The 25,967-nt window shown below is 39.8% G+C and overlaps 1 protein-coding gene across 6 annotated transcripts in view; it reads left to right on the forward strand.

Moving 5' to 3' along the window:
• The window catches only part of ZNF365 (zinc finger protein 365), a 115,843-nt gene that overhangs the window by 9,601 nt on the left and 80,275 nt on the right, over positions 1-25,967 (forward strand). For 3 of the 6 annotated variants that reach the window (XR_012029438.1, XR_012029439.1, XM_072823229.1), the window contains exon 3: positions 4,517-4,697. Coding sequence is in view for 4 of the 6 variants with exons in the window: in XM_072823229.1 (XP_072679330.1) it covers positions 4,517-4,697 (181 nt within the window). In the remaining 2 variants the exon portion in view is untranslated. Of the gene's footprint in view, positions 1-4,516; positions 4,698-11,467; positions 11,506-12,225; positions 15,242-25,967 lie in introns of those variants that run through there. The other 3 variants (XM_072823231.1, XM_072823228.1, XM_072823230.1) reach the window with 3 other exon arrangements.

Consider the following 25,967-nt stretch of genomic DNA (forward strand, 5'->3'; position numbering starts at 1 on the left):
ATAATAATTCACAATATATGGATAGTACATGAAATTCAATTTTCAGTGTCCATAAGGTTTTATTGTTACACAGCTTCTATGGTTCCTTTGTGTTAGGCAGAGTTGAGTAAGTGTGATAGAGATCATATGGCCTGCAGAGCCCAAAATATACTACCCGGTCCTTTACAGAAAAAGTGGGCTGACCCTGGGTTAAGCAGTAAGCTTCATGAGGACAGCCATGGATTCCTGAATGTCCCAACACCAAGCCCAGTACCTAAGCTAATTCAATAAATGTTTGTTGAGTTACCAAATAGTGAAACAAATAAACGTGTGGACGGTGACTACATCTTACTGGGGTTCCAGCCCTCCTTGTCCACCCCTCTCCCGAATTCTGAGGTTCAGGATAATTTGTACGCAGCCTGGCAGCACTTCTCAAACTTGTTGACCCCACTTCTCCTTATGTTGCTAAAAAAATAATCTGAGGGCCTCCAAGAGTTGTTGTTTGCATGAGTTTTGTCTACCAACATTTACTGTGTTAGAAATCAAAACTTATAAAAAACAATGAGTAATTTATTTAAAAATAGCAATAAGAAACCTGTTACTTGTTAATATAAATAACATGTTTCTATGAAAAATAACTATTTTCCCAAAAACAATTTAGCTAAAAGAGTCACGTGGTTTTATAAGTTTTGCAAATATATTTAATATTGGACTTAAATAGAAGGCAGCTGGACCTTGTTACTTTGCATTTAGCGTGTTGCAAAAATATGTTGTTTTGGTTGAAATAGATGAAGGAAATCCAACCACATATATACATATGTAGTAAGAAAAGGGAGGGGTGCTTTAATAGTTTTTTTTAGAGAACAGAAGATATTCTGCTTAGATACTGTGTCAAAAGTTGACAATTGGTAGTTTCTCCAAGAATCATGGAGATTGCAATCTGAAATCCTGTCAGTGAATATCTTGTTCTCCCTTATATTGAAATCTATTGGTCTGTCTTACCCTTTGAATGGATATTTTACTGTTTGGTCTAATTATTCAAGAGATTATAAATGTAAAGTGGTCAAACCTCGTTCTCTTTCATTCAGGAAATTCCCATGATTCCTTGGGGGAAATGAGGTGTTTCTGGATATTGTCAGCCCAGATTGAACAGGATGTGAAAGGGGAATCTGAAGTTGTATACACATGCTAGTCCATAATTAGTCACTGGGTTTTGTTACTGTTTTTATATAATACAGACACCCAAACATATTCTCAGCATGAGGCAGTCCTCTAGCTGTTGTCTTGTATAACATCTTATTTAAAATTAAATCATCAGGCTTGTTTTAACTGTCTTTTCTTTTTCTTTTTTTAGTTGATGTGAAACACTCATAAACTGAAATTAAGTTAGTATTGACGCCAGGTTGGTTGAAAAATGCAAAGGGTGTTAACTTCTCAGCTTCAGGGCACAAGGTAATTGGATGAGAGAGAGGTTAGAAAGAGATGCTTCTCTTCTACAACATGGCATAACACTCCAGGATCAGCTAGGAGCACTAATGTTAATTTGCAAAAGTTTTATATAGAACCAGTAGCAGAACATTACATGATTTAAAAATATAGCCACAGTCATCAACTGTACTGTACTCAAGATTTGTTTTCTTGCTTTTGAGATGTTAATCCTGTGGGATTAAGCTGTCAAATATTGCTGTTTTACATTCTAAGCTTACAGCCTGAGAGCCCCCAAATAGTAAATATGCATAGAAAAAAAAAAGACTGGAAAAATATACTAGGATGTTGATAGTAGTTACCTCTGGGTATTGGGATTATGAGTCATTTTTTGTTTCTTCCTTGTCCTTTGAAAATATTCATTACAAGAAATATGTATTTAACATTACATGTCATGTATTATATTGAGTGATGGGTTTAGAGCAGAGAACAAAAAAGCTGATTTGGCCCTTGCTCAGTTTTAGATATTTTAATAAGCCAATTTTTATGTTTCCCCAAATAAATGTAAAATGTTTATAATATAGTAAATACTATAAACCAAAATGAATTGAAAAAATACATGAGCTCTTTTTCTCTGTTTTTCTTTTGGGTAGGGGAGAGGGTTGTCGGTTTTGTTATTTTCCCTATACGTACAGTTTGGAGACTTGTGTCATGATTCAGGTATCCTAAATATCACCTACAAAGTCTCTACAGTGGACTTGATTCTGAATGGATGGGAGCCTTAATGTCAAGAAGAGGAAGAAATAGCCATATTCTTGGGGTCTGTTTTCTAAAGGAAATCAACTGTTCCTCAGAGCATGAGTGGATGTAGCATGTAGCATGCTGGATGTAGCACCCGGACGGACTCTCCATTATTTTGCTCTCATTTAAAGTTACTTAGGAGGCAGATCAAAGCTCTATGATGATAGAGCTTGAAAATTGGCTGGTGTCTGTGGCTTCAACAGTTTGGAAAGTGCACGTCTTCCACTTAGGGCTCATACGGAAACATCTGGAAATAAACTTGAGACTTGATGAAGGGAGAAAAACTGTTTTCCAAAAGGATTCATTTCTTTTATGTGAATATTTCTTAGCTACTGAGAAGGAATAGAATTATTATGGGATTGGGGTTTAGGTTTGATCCTGGAAAGGAAACTAGAAAAAAAAAGGGGCTAGTATAATAAGCAATCTGTGATGAATCATGTCAGAACCAGTCTCTTTTCTATTTTTATAAATATATAATTTTCCAAGGTTTTGCAGAGACGTTTGACTCTGTAGGAAGTGTCTGAAAAGTTTCCGCATAGCCAAGTGTGACATTTGTGAGAGAAAAAAAATCACAACTAATTGTAAAAGTGAGTCACTGACTAGTTGTGTAGAAAAAAGGAGCTGGAAACTACTACCAGCTATTTTACGGAAACCTTTTGCAAAATTTCACGAGTCAGACTTACCTGAAGTTCTGCTCTCCAGAAATTATGGAGCTAAGTGGAAGGTACACAGAAGGCAATGGATTTCATCAACTATCTAGAACAACTGCATGAGGTTAGATTTTTTTTTTTTTAAGATTTTATTTATTTATTCATGAGAGACACAGAGAGACAAGAGACAGGCAGAGGGAACCTGTTGCAGGACTCAATCCCAGGACCCCAGGATGAGATTAGATTTTTTTAAAATAGGATTTCTTAATCTGAAATGAAAGAGTCTGCGAGGATAATGAGCAGTCCTTAGAATCTTGGTTCTGTGTAAGTTGAACATGGCCAGAAAAAGGAGGGAGTGCTCCTCCTTGACGATCAAGAGAGATTCTGAAGACCTATAAAAGGAACACTATATCCACCAGGTAGTAAAATGATGGAATTCATTACCCCGGGTGGGCATGGCAAAACATACAAAGGGAAAGGCTGAAAGGATCCTCATAATTTCTTATTGAGAACTGGATGCAGAGTTGTGATGATAGGTCATGCTGATGACCTGATGCTTGGCCTGAGAAAAAGGGCACGCACCTGTGCATATGTGTGTTTGTAGAAGTTGCTCATGAGAATGGCTACCAAACTGTTACAGATGGTTGTCTCAGGATAATGGGTTTTCAGATGGTATTTTCTTCTTAATATTTCTAATGCATTTAAATTTTTATAAAGAGTTGCTTTCATTATAAATTGGGAAAGTATTATTTTCATATGTGCGTTAGGAATAACGAGATATAAAATTCTAATACAGTGATTAAAATGTCTGGATTTGTGACTCAGAATGAATTATGTAGGTAAAGGCATATTGTTTGAGGTATTCTGCTCAACTTTTTTGGGGGGGGAAGGATAGCCTGCACATTGATTCTCCTCTTTCAGCTAAAATAGCTTTCCCACAGACCCGAGGTCTACCTCAGGATGGCATTTCTTGGGCTGTTTCACTTTTAGCTCAAAAAGACACAGTTGGACAAGGTGACTCATTTTATGCCCTTCAGTGCTCAGCATGGCCTTTGTTTCCATACCTTCCCTCCCTGTGCTCTCTTCTCACCCAACAGCTAGACTTTTAAAATGAAAGTCAGAACTTTTCTCAGAAGCAGCCAATGGCTTCCCATGTCATTTGTAAGAAAATCTGGGGTGGCCGCACGCCCCCGCCTACCATCCTCCTCTTGCCTGCCGTGCTCCAACCACGCATCCCACCATCGGTGTGTCCCGCGAAGGCCTGGCCTGCTCTATCCAGGAATCTGCCTGGCTTATTCCTTGCCTCCTTTCAGCAGAAATCTGTTCACGTTTCTCCATCCTGACCTCTTTCTAAAACACCGTTCACACTTTCCCTTCCTCTGTTACCAGTTCTGTTCTCTTGCACCCAATTTCAGTTTTTTCCTTAGTGCTTATCATCACTGACATAGATATTTATTTCTGTACTTGATAATGACTCTTTCTACCGAAATGTAACCTCCAAATGTAATCACTGCAATGTAACTTCATGTGTTTCGCCAATGCTGCGAGCGCCCAGCCAAGGACAGTGCCCCACATGTAGTAAGCACTCAATAAATATGTGTCAAATTAATGAATGCCTGTCTGATTTCTCCACCTTGTGTTCTGACATTTTTGCCTTGCAGAGAAGTTGTTACATTCAACCATTTCCTGGAAGCAGCAGCTGAGAAGGAGGTTCAAGGGAAAGCTCGGCTCCAGGACTTTATTGAGAATCTGTTGCAACGGGTAGAACTGGCGGAAAAGCAGTTAGAGTACTATCAGAGCCAGCAGTCCGCCGGCCTCTGCCGAGACATCAGTGAGCACGTGGTAAGTCACGCAGGCCCAGCCACCAGGCGTGCAGGCCTTGGGTAGGATGAGACCGATGGGGTCAAGGACCCAGGAAAGGGGAGCTGGGGAGTGACTTGCAGGAACCTTCTAGACCTCATTTGAAAGCACAGCACCGGCCATGCCTATGGTATGAAGTGATGCAAGTGAATCCAGGACATGGGAAATAAGCAAAATCCGTGATGCACAGTTGTCTTTGCCCTGCCACTCCACACCAAGATGGATAGGTAGAAATAGTTTTATATTATAGATTAACAGTATTAGAAGTGGCCAAAGAACTCATCGGTCTCGACCTGGGTGCTCAAGTAGATTGGAAGGAATTAGCCTGTTCTGGAGCTCTTCAGGAGAATCTTAAGAAAGCTTTGGCCTTTCCTTGTAACAGCAAAATCTAACCACGTACCTCTTTTTTTTCCTTAAGGGGAAGGATGGCACTATGTGATAGACTTTATAGGTGAAACATTCTTTAAGTAGATTTTCAGAAATTCTTAGAAAATTTCACAGGTGGCAGTTCTATAATACATTTTTGTATACAATTTTATATGTTATTTCAGAGACCTAAGAAACACCTGAGAGTCCAGATAAGAACCGTGAATATGGCTGAAGGTCCAGATGCTACTAAGTAGCTTGATCAAGATTCCCTGGTCTCTTTGGGGGTGGGGAGAGATACAAATAACCACGCCCAAATGAGGGAGATGAACCCTCCAAACAATTTTTTTGATATCAGCAACAAAGCCAAACAAAGGATTTTTGAAACCCCACAGTGGTTTATTTTTAACATTTTCATGATCTCTTCAACTTTACTTACGCTTAGCCCTTCCCCAAAAGATTCTAAAATGATTCTTTTACTTCCCCCCCAAATGGACTGTACACATAAGGAAAAGAAAAATAGGAAACATTTATGCTAGCCAAAATGTTGGTAAAATTGCTACTGGTTGATTAAAATGTTTAGTTTGAGCATTCTGGAAGCCAAGATTGAACGGAAACAAGATTAAAAAAGAAAGAATGAGATGAAAAGCAGGCAGATAAAGGAAGGAAGGTGGGAGGGACAGATAGACAACAGGAAAAAAATGGGGAGGGGGGGGAAGAAGAAGTGAAGAAGTGTTATATAACCGTACTGTAATGTACACTCCATGCAGTGTGGCAGCAGGAACTCTAGAACTTTCCAGTCAGGAACAAAAGTAGACTGGAAAGAAATAAGTTTGTTACCTCTGTGAGGTTCCAGTAACTGTAATCAAAGCAGTTTCAGCCACAGTGACATGTTTATTATTTTCCTGTTGGTGTTCGTGGTCTCCGGAGAGGGAGCTTATACTTTCTTCCTCGATTTTTCTCTCATCTCCTTGGGAAACTGTGAGTCCAGTCATAACTAACTATGGCTAGAGGGATACTCTGAACTCCTTTCTGCCTTCTTCCCACCCTGCTCTCTATCAGGAGGGAGTGTGGCATGAGATCATGGAGCCTAATGTGAGGTGAAAAGGCCTGGCTTCCAGATCATTCCAACCCTACTCCTCGTCTTCCTGGGCCTATAATTCTTCTATAAAATAAAGCAGTTGGACTAGATGCTCGCTAGCATCTTGGCCTCCTAAATTCTCTGATCATCACCTGATTTGGTTAAGAATTCTAAAAGTGTAGCATTATTAAGTTTTAGGCTTACAGATAACCCAGAGCTAAGAAATGGGTAAAATTCTACTGTACCAAGACAAGAGGATCTTAAAGAAAGGGAGAAAGCAGTGGAAGGCAAGGACGAAGAGAAGCAGCATATTCATTCTCTCTTATTTATATTTCTGTGCTTGTTTTCCTCTGCTCAGCTTATTTTTCCAGCTTGAAAATTAAGCATCTTTTAAGAGACATTGCCAATGATTATTTTCACCAGATGGTACACACCGTCAAAAGTTGGACGGTTCTCCGCTCTTCTAGTCAGCTGTGTATATACGAGGTTATATGTGTGTGTGTGCCTGAACGCACGCAGTGCACACAAGTATACACATAGACACATAGATAAACAGACACACATGTACACATACATCCATACATACATATACAGCAGGAAATTAGTCCATATTTATGTTTATGCTTCCTATGTCCCAAAAGTGACACAATCTGCCTTCATCAGACGTGATCTACCTGAGGAAGAATGGACTAATTGAAATAAAGTACAATGCAGTTAAGATGATTGTGGGGAATGTAGAAGTGAGAGCTGTCTGTGAGTAGGACACGGTCACGCCACATGAGATGGACTGTATGACTGTTGTCGGGAGGATACATTGCCCTGAGAAGACTGAAAATGAGGCTCATTGTTTCTGAAAGGATTGAGTGGAGACACATCTTCCCCATGTTCATGGAAGTCCTCCAAGCTCCTCTTTGGACAATAGCATCGCACGTGACCATGTAGTCTACAGACCCTCAGACCACTACTCCCTTATCCTCCATCTCTTTAATCTTAATAGTATAGATGCATCTATGAAATTGGAAACAGTGTCTTTGATGTAATGCAAGTGCTAAGTCTGGCCTCCCAGGGTTGCTGTGGCTGTCCACAGACAGAAGAACTTGGATCTTTTAGCAGGAAAAGCTTGGAATCATTGCTTTGTTGACTGACTTGGCCCAGCTTAGTGAGGGCACAGAGCCCTGAGCAGCCCTAGCTTCTGGATCCTCAGCCCTTCCCAGGAGAGCTCCTTGCCCCAGTGTGCCCCAAGTTGGAGCAAGGTGTTCTGACCCATAGCCTCCACGCTGCAGCCCACGACAGCTTGGAAGCCATCCTCAGCTTGGGCTGGCTCTTCATCTCCCCTAAGGCTGCACTGCAGAATCACTGTCTGCCCTCTTCCCTCTTTTTCTTATTACCACCTCCAGACAGCACTGAAATTTCTAGATTGATGTATGAGTTGCTTCTTTCCAAAGTGTGTTCTAGCTTTAAGATTGTTTTATGCCTTAGCAAAACTCCCCCTCACATTTAGTGCCTTTTCTGCAATGATGTTTCGGCATCTGTATTTTCCCCCTTAATTCCCTTGAGCATTTGTGTTCTTTTTTCACCTGGCTGATTTCTAAAAATGTAACATGCTTACTCAGATATTTGTCTTTATGCTCTGAAAAATGCTGTCGAATTAGACATAAAGTGACCTAATATCCCATCTGCCTGAATCATGCACTGAACTGCTCAAAGGGAAGGCTATGAAACAGCTTGGGTAATCTTATTTTAAGTGTTGCATTCATTTCTTGCAGGTTGCTAACTCGGGGCTAGCGGCCATGCGTTCCATATGTATTTACTGGGGACACAGCCCCGACTGGGTACTGAGGGCTCAGGGCAAATGGGGTGGGTGAGGCCCCTGCCCTCAGTGAGGAAGGGCAGTGCCACCAGAAACAAGGCAGCACATAACTAGGATGATCTCAACCCCTGTAAAGAAAGAAGTAAGAGGATGTGTGAGAGTGGCCCACTATCCCTCCGTGATCAGGAGAAGCCTTGCAGAGGAGGCTACATTGGGACTGGGAGCTGCATAAGAGGACCTCGACGGCTCAGTGAAAATTGGGAAGTGGCTTAGGAGGGGACAAGCTTGGCACATTCGAGTAACAAGCTGAAGTCAGAGATGCAGGAAGGCTCTAGATTGTGGCAGGGCTTCTGAATCACAGAAGGAGCTTAAATGGGTTGCAGAGCATAGAGGGAAGCCATTGGAAGGTTGAAAGCTGGAGGGGATCTGTGTTTAGCAAAATCACTCTGGCTGGTGAGTGGGGAATACCCTAGAGGGTTGCAGGACTGAGAGACAGGTTAGAAGGCCACTATGGTGTGGCAGGGGATGGCCGCTTGGGGAGAGTGGAGGCAGAGAGAAATGGTGGGCACAGGATAGATCCTGGGGATAGCGTAAACTAAACCAGTTGGACTTGCTGAAGGATTCAGTTTTAGCAGGTGAAGGAAAGGGAGGAATCAAGAATGAATTCAAGATTTTGGTCCCAGCAGTTGAGTAACAGCACTGCTAAAATACATAGAGGGGAGGTGAAAGGAGGACTGGGTGTCCAGTGTCTCCACCCTGGAGCAACTGGAGACCCCATATTTGTACTCACTTTGGCTCTCAGTGCACTTACTTATATTCTTCCAACCCAGAATCTTCCTTAAGGACTCTCTTGATCTCTATCCTCATACAAAGTATTTGGACTAAGAGAAAGTAGAGGCAGGGGGAGGTAAGCTAAGGGGGACAGGGGGACGGGGGTTTCCATCTGCCTAAGGCTATGGGACAAGAAGGAACAGTGGCCTCTTGTGTTCACAGGGAGGAGGGCACATGAGGCTCCACCCTACCCCAGCCTCATGATCTGTAGGATCACTGGAGAAATTCTAATCCAGCCACAGATTCCATTTAACTTTTTTGTACGAACATGCTGGCTCTTACACAAACACACACTCTTCAAGGAGGCAGGGCAGAGTGAAGTCTTGCTCAGACTTAGAATGTGCTAACTTGGGTTTGAAGCCCAGCTCAAAAACTGGTAAAGCATTTCAGTATCAAACCAGCTACTTAACTCTTCGGCCTCACTTTCTACATCTGTAGAATGGGGATGACAGTGCTTACCTCCTAGGGTTGTTTTTAGGGTTAATTGTGGTGGTTATATGGTCAACATTTTAGCCAGTGTGTGACATACACACCTGCCCAAGTTATGGTATCTGTATATACGTGTATAAGGTGGGGTTTCTGATTCATCTTTACCCGTATTTATTTGTACATTTCCTTTTCAGTAATACACAGTAAACTCTTCTAATTTCCTGAGGTCTCAGCAGGGTCCATCAGTGACATTCAAAGGCACCAAAGTTTTGGTTCTCAAAGCATTTTGGAAGTTGGGGACTTCTTTGAACATTTGATAACATTGTTGGCTTTTTCCCCAGGGAGGAAAGTATGTATATGCATATAAACACACACACACACACACACACACACACACTTAACTTTACATAAAATTCCAAAGAGTATTATATATACATATGCAACACATCATCAAACTGCATGCTTATATACATACATAAAGTGAAAAAATTGTTATGCCTTAAGAATAATTTTAAAAAGCAGGAATAATTTTATTTATTTTTCTTTTTAAAGATTTTATTTATTTATTCATGAGAGACACACACAGAGAGAGAGGCAGAGACACAGGCAGTGGGAGAAGCAGGTTCCATGCAGGGAGCCCGACGTGAGACTCAATCCCAGATCTCCGGGATCACACCCTGGGCTGAAGGCAGCGCTAAACCACTGAACCGCCTGGGCTGACCAAAAAGCAGGAATAATTTTAAAAAGCAACTTTTAAAGGAAGAAAAACTCTCTAAACCTTTTTTTTTTTTAAACACAGTTTACATATATACATACTAAAGTCCTTTCAGGGAGCCCAGCTGAGAAACCCTTATTGGTGGTCGTGGGGCCACAGCGGGAAGATGGAAATGCTGGTACCTTTGGGCTTTCCAGAAACCGCCAGCCTGATGTTTGCCTGAGCCATCTGTCCCAAGTTCTTTGTGTATTGCATGACCTCAGGACCCTTCTATAAGGAAGGTGCCTTTTTCTGTCCACCTTTATTCATCTCCTGTTGAATCTAGCCAGTGGGAACAAGGTCCGCAATAAAGCTTATCTCATCTTGCCTTTCTGAGGACATGAGCCTCAAAAGTTGGTTTAGGAAAACTTCTTTCTGACTTGCTGCTGACTCAAGCTCGAGCTGCAGGCAGAAGACCTGGGAGAGTGACCCCATTATGCTGAGCCTGGTTTCTCTGATTATTTGAATAAAGAAGGACTCATATCTTGGCCACATGGGGCCCCAATACCAGAGTGGCCCTTTCTACACATATTCTTTTTTTTTTTTTTTTAATTTTTATTTATTTATGATAGTCACACAGAGAGAGAGAGAGAGGCAGAGACATAGGCAGAGGGAGAAGCAGGCTCCATGCACCGGGAGCCCGATGTGGGATTCGATCCGGGGTCTCCAGGATCACGCCCTGGGCCAAAGGCAGGCGCCAAACCACTGCGCCACCCAGGGATCCCTCTACACATATTCTTTAGCATCCTCTTCTGTTGGTCTGTTTGCTGATGTGGCAGCAATTCTTATAGTGAAGGCTATATGAGGGAGGTCAGGAACTGAAAAGGTTGGGAATTCACTGGCTTTGCCTCTAAAGTGAACGGTGACATCTGGCTCACAAAATGATATTTACCAATTTGTTCTGCAAATGATATTTGAGCCCAGCCACAAAAGTGCATGCAGATACTTTATTGGGAGTGGAAAGTAATCTCAATGATAGATGGCCTCAGGGACAGTTGTGGAGTTGGTCCTCATATGCTCCCACTTTAGAAATGATGTATTTTAGGCAATAAACATTTTATGCCAATTTTCCCTTTAGTTGATACACTGTGACCAACCACAGCTGTAGTAAATTAGCTTCACATGCCGCCTGAATGAATCAAGAAATAATGGCATATCAGTCTAGTTTTAAAAGACATATTTCTTTAAATGTTGCTCCATTAGAGGGCTCTTTGACATTTTGAAATTTTTTAGATCTACTGATAAAGGCTTCTTGGAAATCTCAGAACAGGGAGCTACAGAGGCTCCCTGAAGAAGCAGAGGCTGAGCAGGAGATGTTCTTGTTCCCTGGCCCCAGTGGAAGGTGCCATGGGCATGCTACTGATAACAATCCCTGGCTTCCTTTAATGGGAATGGTTTCTTAAACACGAGTGAGAAAGATTTTTAAAGCCAAATCCAACCTTCAAGGGAAGTAATGTTTTTTCTTATTTGTTTTCCTTCAGCTTACAGATATCTCATCAAATAGGAAACCCAAATGCCTGTATGTATATCTTTTTATACTTGGGCCATTTGATAATGTTTGCATAATGTATTTTCCTGTTATGTTTTATATATAATATCTGTATTATAAATGGATTTGAGAGTCTCAGATGAAAATGTACCTTACCTGCCCAGGTACCCAATTTTGTAAATTGTGGATACAACTTTTAACTATGCTAATAGCCTGTTAGTATATGGCAGTAATGATAGTTGTGCAGGAGTATTTTCACAGTATCTTGTAGTGGAACTTTCTCTTATTGGGGTGTAGTGTAATCATAATAGCTGTGTAGTAGTATTAATGTAGTATACTATATTAGGTATATATAATATAAATATATGTATAAATTTATGCTAGGAATCACATTTTATAGTTGTTCTACTACTATTACTACTACTACTACTACTACTACTACTACTACTACGTATAATCACTTAAAGAGTCAAGAGGTTTGGATTCGAGTCTCATCTTTTCCACAGACCAGCTGTATGTATTATCTTGGATAGTCCCTTACATTTTCAGTGTCTCAGTTTGGTCACTGGTAATAGAAACAGTAATATCCTCCTGGGAATGTGGCATCATGAGTTCATTTCAGGAAGACCACAGGACTATTTGAAAGAAAAATACCAACTTTTATTGGTATAATACTGGCAGCATTATTGTCACTCTAGTGTGCAGGAGTGATTGTGCCATGGATGGTTTTTTTTTTTTTTTTCTTTTAAGGTTCTAAACAAAATCTTTCTTTCTGCTCATCTCCTTCTGCTCAACTGTCTGTAGAAGTAGAGGGCACCCACATCCTGTGTGCAACCACGTTGATCTCAAGACCCATTTTCATCCAAAAGGAAGGAGCTACCTGAGAAAAGCCAAGGATGACAGAACCAGCATGCAGCCTGCTAAGTCCATTCATGAACAGGCTGAGTCCCCAAGAGAACTCTGCAGACCATCGAAGAAAGGGGAGCCTCTGGGTTTTAGCCGGAAAGGCAACATCAGGCCCAAAGTGGCCAAAAAAAAGCCAACAGCAATTGTGAACATCATCTGAAAGGGTCGTGGCCCTGGACTACCATTGCTGGGCTTTGCAGAATGTTGTTCTGGGAGCCAACAATGCCCTTTTGGATGCATCCCATAGTAAGACACATTGGGAAAAAGAAGGGCATAACACATTTATTTCACATCCATACAGGCACCTGGATTAACCAGAATTTTTGAAAGGGGAATCTTGGGGAACCAGAAATTTATTATAGGCTCCTAAAATTATTTATAGGCTCCTTTTAGAAGCAAGAGGCAGATTATAGAAAGATTTGAGGAAAAAAATGAAAAGTCTTCTCCCAAAATTTTAATAAAAGAAAGCTCCCAAGTTGTTAAATAAATTGACCACTCTCCAGTAGTTTCTGCATCTGGGGTTCTGTGCAGGGGCCACACAAGATTCAGACACGAGGAGAAAAGTCTTCTGTGTCTGCTGCTCCCTAACTTGTGGGGCAAAGGATGGGAATGCAAAATTCTCTTAATAGCAGTGAAATAGTAATAACTTTTAACTTTGCCCTCAGTTATTTTGAAAGCATCCAAAATAAGGATTCCTGTTTCCCCAAGTATTCTGGTTAATCGAGCTTTCAATGTCTGGGTTGCTTCCAGGACTCGTTTTGTTAGACTTCAGTTCTCATTCCTAGTTAGTTTGATTCAGGTTTGTTGATTGTCTGGATGTATGTTTATTCTGGCTTTGGGGCGCCTCTGCTCTCCTTCAGCTGACCATTCTGCACCCCAAGACTGAGCTGCAGCCTCTATCTTCAGAGCTGTTAGTGTTACCTGTGGTTGGCGCAGAAAACCCCCCTAAAAACCTTAAAATCTTAAAAGTCTTTGATCAGCGCCCATCACCAGTTGCAGGTCTGCAGGGCCGGAGCACTGGTGGATGGCACGTCTAGTGTATCATGAGCCAGCCTGGAAACATGGCAGATGTTACTCAGCCCTTTCCCAAGATCTGCTTCCCTGGTAGTAGCAACAGCCTCTATGGGCTGTAGGCATGACTATCCACTTGCTGGTCTCATTTTTCCACCTCCCACTGCTCCTGTGCCCTTTGATGACTAAATATACATCCTTACCTTTCAACCAGGTGTGTGAAGCGTTCACTGTACACTGCTTTCTAAAGTAGTTTCTGAAACAAACGGTGCATGTGGGATCCACAGTCTGAGACTGTCCTCCTCTCCCTCCCTAAAATAGCCTTTGTTTCCACAAAGAACCATCTGTTAAGAACCTTCTGCTTTATGATTTTCTTCAAGAATGAATTTCCATTTTTTTTTTAATGTTAACAATATCATCAGGTCTTCTGTAGAGTTTACAAGTGCTGACATCCTTCTGGAAAACAGAGTAGTTATGTCCACAAATGTATACATATATATATAACACAAAATATATATGTTGAGTATATTAATAATTTATTTTTAAATACTCCTGCAAAAGGTGTGTGTTTGTGGTGGGTGGTTTTTAAACTATATACGTTAGTTCATGTAAGTTGAATTCTCTTATTTTGAAAATTAAAACTGTAACTTAATTAACATTAGTAGGATGATTGTTATTGCAATAAGCATCAGATTATCAATCATAAAAAATAGGTATTAAGCAGTTATTAAAATGCCAGTAAACTGAAAAGTGTAACTTATCATTATACAAACATTTTGAACCTATCATAGTGAAAATGTTGATTTTTGACCTTCGCTTTGACATCTGGCTCACAGGGGTGGGCCATTCATATGGTGTATAGGTAACTATCAAGTGGGGAAAAAACATTGCTGTGAAGTGAATATCACTGTTTAGGCTAACATTGTAAAAATTGTAATGTTACAATTATTTATTTGGAGAGTTAGTCTCCTACAAAGTTATTTATTATTGATGTTTATACCATGATTGCACTCTAGCCTTTTACATACTAAAAAATTGACTTGTTAGTTGTATTGCATGCCCTTTGTCCCGTAACATGTGTGTGCAATGACAACAACTTGTTTTTAAAGGTGGTATAGCCAGATTTTTTTTTTGTTTTATTTAATGTAACCCACATTTTCAGTTTTTATTTAATATGCCTAGAGGGCATGACAGCCCTCTTTGACAGTGGTACTCCGTGATCTTCAGAAAGCACCATAATGTCATATCTACTCTATATACATTACCCAAGACAAATGATTTTAAGAGTTACTATATTAAAAAGTTCTTTTTAATTCCAACTAAATTCTCACCTTCATATAAGGAAATGTATTCTCACCTTCATATAAGGAAATGTATCTTCCTTAGAGACATAAATTTGCTGTTGAAACATGGGAGCTGGCTCACTCTAAGGAATATTCCACTTACATGCCATGGCCTGAGCCATGTACCATGTCTCACTTGGGTCTTATTTTTAAATATATATATATTTTTTGTCCACATGGGCAGTCAGCCTGCGAGTTGATTTTTGAAGAAATTACCAAAGTTTCTGGGAAAACATGTTCAAGGCTAAACTGAAGAATGGATCTAATTTTATTATTTGTTTTGTAAGGAAGAAATCTTTCTTTGAACTGGTCTTTCATTCTTTCTTCCCAAACTAGGTTATAGATTTTCAACTGCAAAATTCAGGTTGCTTAGACACTGTTTTCCAGCATTCTGCAGGGTAGATCAGTTGTATGGAAGTTGGAATGTTCTTTTCCCAGAATTGAAAAGAAAAAGTTTTTAGATTATGAAATAAATATTATAATAATAAAGCTATATTTATGAATAATGTGTTGGTATGTTTTGTCCAGTTGAAATGTTTCTTGGGAGCCAAGTGTGTCGGTCCATTAACAGGAAACAAAATGGTTTATCGTGAATAAGCTGCTCACTGTACATAAAATCACCATGCCCTTGTACCTATAATCTTTCTTGAGAACTTAGCATGATCATTTTTATTTATCACAATGCCTATATCTAAAAGTTCTTTTTACATATGTTCACACTGAGAAGTCCTCATTAAAAGCCCATTTGGTGCTTTTCTCCCATCTTCCTCCACACTATGAGTAATTTTCCTACACTCTATTTTTAAACTTGGCAACTCTTAGCAAAAACCATGAACAGATTTCACAGTGTATATCCCAGCTTATATAGGCTATACATGTCAGTCATTGCAAGACCCAGAGAGTGATTACAATAGATAATGGAGAGAAATACTGTGTATCACTGGTAGGTTACTCAGCCATTGGTCTTTTAAGAACCATGGAATTAGGAAAATTTGGGGGATGCCTTTCGTTTAGGACCATTTAGAGCTTTTAGGGAGATATCTGTTCTTACACGTATTCCTGTTAAAGTTGCTGGATTCACCAGGTTATAATATTCTTGAAAAATAAGTGTAACATTCTCAATTATCTCTGGGCATTAGAAAACATAAATAAATCCCAGTATCTTGATTCTTTTTAGGCTGGATCCTTAAAAAATGAATTCCAGGATGGTATACATGCAGGCCCAAATGCAAGCCCTGGAACAACTTCAAAATTTAAATGAGGGAGAGCTTTAGAAACTGGATTTTTCTTATGTGTATGGAATTAAAGTGGTGAACTTTTTTTCATTCCTTTCTGTCCATGCTCTATATCAATAAAATGGACACATCTGAAATTTTCATTTAAGAAAAAGATCTTTAGGATGCCTCGGTAGCACAGTCAGTTGAGCATCCAACTTTTGATTTTGACTCAGGTGTTGATCTCAGGGTTGTGAGATAGAGCCCCATATCAGGCTCTGCGCTCAGCAGCGAAGTCGGCCTGAGATTCTCTCTCTCCCCTTCCCTCTCCCCTTCTCCCTGACACACACACCCTCACTCTTTATTTAAAAAGAAAAAAGGATCTTTACTATGTAGCGCTATGATGTGTTTACTCTGCATTTGTAGCCATTATTTTAAGACATTTTAAGCCATTCCAAGAAGCAAGTTTTTCTCTTAGAGGAAACTCACATATAGGCAGGCCTAGCTCTACTGCCCACACTGTAGTGGGGACACTGATAAGTTTTGTATATAGGGAGGCAGGTGTTGGGGATGTTGAATGAGAGTTTTGGTACCCCTGCCCTGTGGGAAGAGGAGACATGATTGCTATCCCTGAATATCTGAAGTGCTGCCACATGTAAGAATATTTATTTCGTGTAGTTACACGAGGCACTACTAAAATCAGCCAGTGAAAGTTCTACAAGAGCAGACATTAAGTCATTGAATGAAAAATAAGTGCAACACAAAGTAGGTCACCTTTTGAAAAGTGAGCTTCCCGTCACTTTGTGGTTGATGGGATTCAGCTTTGGGTAGGGAATCAGACTGGATTCCTCAAAGAACACTGAGCCCTGGGGTTCTATCATATGTGCTGAGACTCTATTATTGTAAATGTTGGCTGCGTCAAACAATATTGATGTGACAAACTGATTTTGGAAATTTTCCTTCACTGACTTGGACTTTGTGAAATCTCCAGTGACTTGTTTCCACAGTTTAACCTCATAAAATGCTTTTGAAGTGGGTAGGGATGAGGAGGTATCATTTTCTCCTTTTAGCACATGCAGAAACAGGGAAAATGGGAAATAGACACTTGGCATTCTTCCTTCAGTGGGGACCATGGGCTTCTTGAGAAGCATCTCACCTCACTGAATGTGGTTTTAGTGTTTAAAGAGAAGGTATGCTTTTTTGGTTACAACAGAGCCCCTGAATGCAAGCCAGCCCTTCATCTCGTGTTCAGTTGAGTCAACAGTGATGCTGTCCAATGTTGGGGTTGGGAGGGAATTAGAGAGAACATGTAGTATATCAGGCTCCATTATCGTGCTGCCTTCCTCAAGCATTTTTCAGGTGGTTTTAATGATACTTGACTTTTGCCTCCTGACAATACTTAAGACTGTGACTTCACCATATTTTACATAAATGAAGGTGGGGCTTGTAATTGTTGGGAAATGTTGTCCAGGGCCCAAGAGCTCCTTCATGACAAAGCCAGAGTGAGACCCAGAATACCATCTTCCCGAATCTCATCCTGTGTTCTTTTCACTACATTGTGCCATCTCCTTGAAAGAGTCCCAGAAAATGGCCCTAAGTCTGTGCATTTGTTGGTCACACAATGGTTCCCAATGTCCTAAAATTCAGTTTAATATTTATTATCAACGATTGCACCTCTTTAATGCAAGCTGCTGTGGGGGGATATAAATATCACCACTTTGTAAATTCTTGATATCCTCCTTGTAACAGAGCCAGCCCAGCTTGGCAAGAAATTCCAGTTTCAGATCTGTCAGAGTTTACCGCCCACATTTTTAGACACTTCAAATTGGTAGTTCGCAGACTGATGAGAGAGGGGCACTACATTTACCTTACTGGGTATATCACAGAAATAGGTGATTTTATATATCTCAATCCCTTGTCTTTGTTCAAGGCAAGGGTGTCCATTTCCCTCATTCTCAAGAATGCACCCTTTTGATTTTATCCCTATTTAAATCTACCTGTAACTTGACAGCATAGCTGAAATTTTTTATATAATCCTAAACACAGGGCTAATGGAGGGAAGCGGATTTCTACTGGGGAGGGACACCCTAGCATAAACACAAAGAAGTTTGAGGTGGGGGGATGGCAAATGAGTGGGGATGCAGAACAATGCCCCAAGCTTGCCTTTGTGCTCTGACTCTGGCCTCCCTCTCCTATTTCCTCTAGTTCCTCCTCAGTGCTGACTTGCCCCTCACCAGCCACTGGCTTCCTTCCAGAGCCCTCAAATACCCTGCCCTCCCCCTACACAGCAGTTATAGCAGATTATGCCCTCTGCCTGGAATGCTCTTCTTTTTCTTCTCCACCTGGTTAATTTCTACTCAGCCTTCAGATTCCAGGTGAATTGTCACTTCCCCAAGGCAGTCTTGTAACTCTTAAAACACCACGTACCTTTCCCCAGTAGGACTAATCCCAAGTGCCTCTTTAGACCTAATAATGTGATTCCTTGACTCACACCTGCCTCCTTCCCTAGTTCGTCATTCCATGAACAAGAGGCCATGTCTACATCTTTTATCCCCAGTATGTCCCCAGTGCCAAGTGCAGTCCCTGGTACAGAATGGGTCTTCAGTAATGAGTGTTTGCAGAGTATGTGAGCATCAGTGCCGTCAGATATGTTAAAAGAAAAAAAGAGAGAAAGAAAGAAAAAAGAAAAAGGAAAGAACAGTGAGAACGTACATTTTCTTCCAGCTGGGGAGGATCAAAGAGGAAGTGGCATCTGAAGGATGAGTCAGATCGGGAGTGACAGAAGAAAGGAGAGCATTTTAGGAAGTCTGAGCAGAGTCATAGGGGTAGAAGGCACGAGGACCAGTGAGACCTGGGAAATAATTTTGTTTCACTTGTGTAATATACAAGCCACGTTTGCCTGTCTGCGAAATCACTAGAATTAACTACACATCTAGGAATGCATCCATCCAACCAGCCATTTCACCTTATTCATTGGGCCTCTGTACAAGCCAATCACTGTAGTACATACAAGGGATATAGGCTGCCTCCTGACCACATATATTCGAAGTGACTGGTGAAGTTTTCTGAACCATCAAGGCCAATCTCAGTCACTGTCGGCCTCTGGAATGGTGTCCACATTACCCTGACTGGCCTTAGGGCTTTTGCAGTCTTCCAGGACCACAGTATGTAAACAGAATCCCTGATTCAGTCATTCTCCCCTGTGACACTATTTATCTTCTTCATGACATGGATTACTATCTGAAATTATTTGTTTACTTGTTGAATGGCTGCCCGCTGCCCCTGCCTCATGGGAGTGCCTTGCCTGTCTTTTTTCACTGAATACAACCAGATCCTGATTGACGAAGATTTGTTCAATGAACAAATGAGTTGGTTCTAGAAAGAACTCTTCTTAGGAGATCTGATCTAGAGCAGAGCTAAGGAGTAGCTCCCTCTCTGTTGACTGGGAGGTTACAAAATAGGAAAAGAGACTTGGAAGACTCCCTCCAGTATGTGGAATAGAGAGAGAGGAATCTTTGAGTGCTTCATGTGGTCTGAATGTTCTTTCTCAGATGACAGTAGTTCATAGCTGATACTGGTCTTCCCCCGGATAGCATAGGTTTCTGCAAGATGGAAGCTGAGCTCACAGGTAGCTCCGTGACCCCAGATGGTAACAAATTCTTCTTTTTTTTTTTTTTTAAAAAAAAGATTTTTTAAAATTTATTTGTTCATGAGAGGCAGAGAGAGAGAGGCAGAGACATAGGCAGAGGGAGAAGCAGGCTCCATGCAGACCACCCAACGTGGGACTCCATCCCAGGACTCCAGGATCACGCCCCGGGCCAAATGAAGGCAGGCACTAAACCGCTGAGCCACCCAGGGATCCCCACAAATTCTTCTGAGATTACTCTATAGCAGTGATTCTCAAACATTGGTGGGAATTATGATCACCTGGGGAATTTGGTGAAACTACAAAGGCTTAGGACCTGTCCTACTTCAGCAAGCTGTGGCATCTGTGTCAGCTCTCTGGCTAATTCCGATACAGACCACAGTTTGAAAACTACTACTGTAGTGTATGGCTACATTTCCCAAAGTTGGTTCCATGGAACACCTGTTTCTCAGAATGTTAATAGTTAAATAAATGAGTTAGCAGGTTAAACACATTTCCCTATGGCAAGTAGTCCAGAATCATTAAAATGCAAATGTGCATTGTGAATCTCCTAGAGGGGAGAAAAGTAAACAAATGCTTCCCAAACTTATCTGACCATGGATCTGTTTAGTTCTAGAAAGCACACAGTAACATCTTTTGCAACTACAAAAGTAGTTAGTGTTCAGAATATACTTTAGGAAACACTTCGAAAGTACAACCACTGGGCACCCCTCTCTCTCCTTAGGAGAACTTCAAATACTCTATCTTAAAACTGCTCACAGTTAACAGCTGGAGTGGCCTATTTTTAGGTTATTTTTGAATTTACCTAAAACCTTGTTTCTTAAAATCATCTGTGCACAAGCATCACTTAGCAGTTTGTTAGAAATACAGAATCCCAGGTCCCTCCCCAGAACTATTGAATGGAATCTGCATTTTAATAGGATTCCTGGATGATTCATTTGCATCCATATAGAGAAGTAGCTCTTAATTAGGGGTATAGAAATACGTGGAGAGCCATTTAATATGCAATTACTGGCCCACTTCTCACCATCCCTTATAGAATTTCTGATTTACACTTATAAAGAGAGAGAAAGGGAGAAAGTGCCCCCTAGGCAATACTCCTATACTCTAGATCTTCCCTTCTTTAGCCTAGATTTTCTGAGGCTGGACTACTGAGAGAAACAGGGATAGTAGTCCTCGATCTTTAGGATACCCAGCAAATAGCAAACACTTCCTGAAACTTAAAGTGTTTCTCAAACAATACGTTATATAAATTAATTTATTGGATATAATAGAAAACTGGTTGTGACTCAAATTAATTAGTGTGAAACTTGCTCGGGATTTTATCATGGTTTTTAGGCTTCTTAACATAAGTGAACTAAGAGTAAAGCTCAAGGTTATCCTGTCCTGTTCTCAAGAGCTTTCACCTTCATCTCTGAAATAGTCTGCTAAGTGTACCACCCGGTGGAGCTTCCGGGTAATCATCTTTTTTTGTTGTTCAGACAGCCTTTTCTAGTTTCTGGCCTTTGCTATGTACCTAGATTCTTTCCCTTGACTTGCTCTTGGTTTAAAGTAGTTTTATTGGGATGCTGAGCTCAGTGGTTGAGCATCTACTTTCAGCCCAGGGCATGATCCTGGAATTCCTGATCTGGCTCCTTGCGAGGAGCCTGCTTCTCCTTTTCCCTCTGCCTGTGTCTCTGCCTCTCTCTGTGTCTCTCATGAATAAATAAATAACATCTTAAAAAAAAATAAAGCAGTTTTATCATGATGTGCCTCAGTATGGTTTTCTTTATATTTATGTTGCTTATGGTTTATTCTTGAATCTGTGCCAGAATGTCATGATTTTGTGTGTTGATATCATTTTTCAAATTAGGAAAATTCTTGGCTTTTATATCTTTGAGTATTTCTGCCTCATTTTCTCCTGTCTTTCTAGGGTTTCATATTATATGTATTAATACTTTTTGCTGTGTCCCACATATCTCTTGTGGTTTTTCTATTATTTTCCATTCCTATTTGCTCTATGCTTCAGTTTGGATGTTTTTTTATTGGTCATTCTTCCAGTTCATTGATCCTGTCTTCTGTGTCTAATCTCTACTAAACAAAATATCATATGTATTTTAAAATTCTAAAGTTTTCATTGGATCCTTTTTAGAGATTAAAATTCTCAAAAAAAATAAATAAAATAAATAAAATAAAATTCTCTGAAAATTCTCCATTTTAACATTTATTTTCTCTGAAAAAAATATTTTCTATATATTCTTGAACATATTAATCACAGTTATTTTAAAGTCCTTGTCTACTAAATGCAGTATCTGTATCACCTGTGGTGCTATTTCTACTGAATATTTTTTCTTTTGGTTTTCATAATATGGTCCTGACTCACACACAGCATGTCTAGAAATTTTTCTTTGAATGCTGGTCATTGTATATAAAAATTATGTACCTCCAAATGACCTCTTTTTTTTTAAAAGATTTTATTTATTTATTCATGATAGGCACAGAGAGAGAGAGAGAGAGAGAGAGGCAGAGACACAGGCAGAGGGAGAAGTAGGCTCCATGCTTTTCATTTTGGTTTCACTCCAAGCCCGACGTGGGACTTGATCCCAGGTCTCCAGGATCACGCCCTGGGCTGAAGGCAGTGCTAAACCACTTAGCCACCCGGGCTACCCCAAAATGACTTTTTCTTCCTTCACGTGGGTTCATCTTTTCCTCTGCTAGGCAAATGAAATTGTGACTAATTATCTTAAGATAATCAGATACTGAGCTGAGTTGAGACTGATTTTTAGTATTGGTAAGATTTAGCATACCTCTGGTTTGTTATTGAGGTGTTGTCCTTCAGGGTTTCCAACTGAATGCTTGGTGGTGTGTTTACTGTTTACAGGATCTAACTGTTGTCCCTTCAGCATTATGAAACAGTGGAAAACTTCCTCTGATTTTCAGAGGTTTTGGCTTAGCTTCCAAGTCCTAAAGTCTACTCTTTGTTTCCCAGAAGTCCATGAAAAACAAATGTTACTTTGTGTTTCAGAGTTTTTATGCTTAGGTTTTTAAACACTTGCCCTCATAGCCTCAGAAATTAGCAAATGTCTTGAGAGACTGTGTGTTTGAGGTCCCTAAGCCTCTAATAACATTCTGCAGCCCCACAAGACCATTAAAATCTCTGTGGGCTTTTCTTTCCCACCGCTGTCTGGGAAAAATCTCAGATTGCCAATCTCTTCAAATCTGCATATGTCCCAAAGGAAAAAGTCACCCTAGATTGACAATGAGCTGAAGTTCTGTCCTCTTGAGAAATTTAGCCATTCTTGTCTTCTTTAATTCAGCAACTGGCTGATGTCTTTAAGTGAATGAATCTATATGTTAAATAGTATTTGTAGTTGTTCTTGAAGGAAGCATTGGTCAGCCTCATACTACTCCATTCCACCCAGAACTAGATGTTCTTATCTTGCTTTTTGAATTGACATTTTGATCACATGATTTCTCTGGCTTTTCATTTTGGTTTCACTCCAGATTCTGTTTCTTGGATCACCTTCAGCTCTGAGCAGTGCAGATCTCTCATCCCTCCCCAGCACAGGTTTCCAACACAAAACAAGTGTCTTAGGCTTCCATCTGATCAAATGGAATATTATCAGAAAAACAAAACCCTATTATGAAACTATAACAGCATAAGCTGAACACAGAGTGAGCTAAATGCAAGAAATAGCTCCTAGTGGAAGAATGATTATTTGTAGTCCAGTGATGTTCTCCTAACAAAAAAAAAGGGGGGGGGGAGTATTTTCTCGAGGTAGTCATTCTCTGAAGAATTATCTTTATCTGAAATATCCCTATGTTTTCCTAATACTGAATTTAAAAAAACACACGTCTGGGATGTCTGGAGGACTCCATCGTTGAGCATCTGCCTTCAGCTCAGGTCATGATCCTGGGGTCCTGGGATCAAGTCCCCACATCAGGCTCCCCACAGGGAGCCTGCTTCTCTCTCTGCCTATGTCTCTGCCTCTTTCTCAGTGTCTCTAATTAATAAATAAATAAAATCTTTAAAAAAATCAAAATAAGATAAAAAACATATGTCTGATATCTTAAGAAGAGAGTCTATTACTTCCAATTTCTTGATGACAGAAAATAGGAATAAGAATGGATTAAATATTTTTGAAAAGCTTTAAATCCTGAAATATTAGGTGATACCTGACCACTCAAAATAAACTTTTTCTATTCACATGGAAGTCTTATGAGAGAGAGGGAAAGAGAGAGAGAAAAGCAAATTGAGCGGATATGTAATCATACAGCATGAGGTTATTACTGTGATTTGATGTGCTTCTCCAAACCAATTATAAAAACCCTTGAAGGCAATGCCCCACTGTAGTTCAGTAACCCAGAGAATTTCAGATTTGAGACCTAATAGACCTATTTTGTTCACAAAAGTATTATTGGAAATAATATTAAAGTATGCATTTCTATTAAAGAGAATCAGCCACAAGAAATGTATTTACTTTGTTTACCAAATAACCACTTATATTGCTCCTAAAAATGTCCAACATTGATCATCAATTCCTTGAATCTACTTGAATTAAACATGCTACCTTTCTCCTTATTTACGTCATTACAATGTTTATTCATACATCAGCCTAATGCTGAGTATTACTGGGCATCCTGTCTAAAGTGCTTAGAATGGATTGTTTTAGTGCTTTGTGCCCTAGTAGTCATTTTTAAACATACTGGTAATGATTACAGTGGGTAAAATGTTCAGTACTCTTTCATAAATAAAAACTACCCTAAACATGAACAAAATGTCCATTCTCATTTCTTTGCTAATGCCATGTTTGAGTCAACTAAAGTTCTTTTCTACAGACTTTACCTCTGAAGGATGTGGAAAGTGAGAAAAAATGAAAATCAGCTCATCATAATAAAAACATTAAAGCATTGCAGTTGTCAGATATTGTAGAGGAGGAAATATACTTTTTCCCTCTATCTTTCTGGGTTCTTGACGGTGACATCTCCCCCCTGCCCCATAATAAAAAATGGATTAACAAGAGAAAAACAATTTTAATTATATGTGTATGTAGGGGAGTCTCACAAGGGAATGAGACTCAAAGAGTGACCAAAAGCAGGAAGCCATGATACTTTTTAGACAAAGAAACAAGAAATGTATGAAGAACTGACAAAGCAAAGAAATTGGTCTGAGGATAATAAAATGGTGAAGAAGTAACAAGATTTGTTCATATAGCCTTATTAGTCCTAAATTCCCTGTCTGATGATAAGGATGGTTTCTACCCTCCTGGTACAGACAGGGTAACTTTTACATGTCAGATTAATCTTCTGCTTTCAGGAGGGGAGAGGAAAGTCAGAGTATTCTTTTTGCATTGGCTGTTTCTCAGGGACCTTTAATTCAAAATAATCAATATGCTAAAGGAGCATATTTTGGGGCAACATTGTGAACCCTTGTAATAGCTAACTAAAGCATGATGCGCATCATCATCCACAACTCAGACATTATTGTGGCATGTTTTATTGGAGATGGATAGGACTCTCCTTTCTTTTTTACACATGGGGAAACTATGATATGAATTAATAGTGTAATTTTCCAAGAATCACATGGAGCGTTATTAGCAGAAAAAGAACTACAACCTGAGTCTCTTAATTTTTCTTAAAATTGAAACTCCTTGAAAACAGGGAACAAATTTACTTTTCTTTAGAAACTTACTTTCCTCTTAGAATGCGTCTGTATAAAAAAATAGCTAAATCAGAATGAATCTGTGTGTATATTGTGTATGCCACCATTACACAAAAAGAGAAAGGGAGGAATAGGAAGTATGTATTTTTTTTTATTGTTTTATAAGTAGGCTTCATTCCCAGTGAGGCTTGAATTCATAAACCTGAGATCAAGACCTTAGCTAAGAGTCAGATGCTTAACTGAGCCACCCAAGTGCCTCGGGAAATAATGTATTTGTAAAAGGAAACCATGGAAAGATAAACTAAAAACTAATAAAAATTAGTTCTCCTTTTAAAGGAAGGGAGAGAAGGGGAAGGAGGTGACAGGGATACAACTAAGACTTCTCTGAATTACTGTGTTTCATAATTTTGATTTTGGAATCAATCAACTAAATGTTTCACATCATGAAAATTGATTTAAATGTATAAAAATTGAATACGATGACAAAAATGCACAAATAACTAATGGAGTAAAAAGTAGGATCCAACATGATTACAGTCAAGAGGGATTTTAAGCAGTCTTTTAGTGAGGATATTTGAATATATCACTGAAAGACTCAACTCTGGTCAGTGTTTCTTAGGAGAGGAAAGCCAACAGCAAGTGTATACATTCTGCTTTGATACAGCCTATTCCCAAAGATTGTATAACATAGGTCTACTGACCAATCTCAGGACTGTGTCATTTTTAAAGAT

This window comes from Canis lupus, chromosome 4, assembly GCF_048164855.1.
Source record: "Canis lupus baileyi chromosome 4, mCanLup2.hap1, whole genome shotgun sequence".
In the NCBI taxonomy this organism is placed as follows: Eukaryota; Metazoa; Chordata; class Mammalia; order Carnivora; family Canidae; genus Canis; species Canis lupus.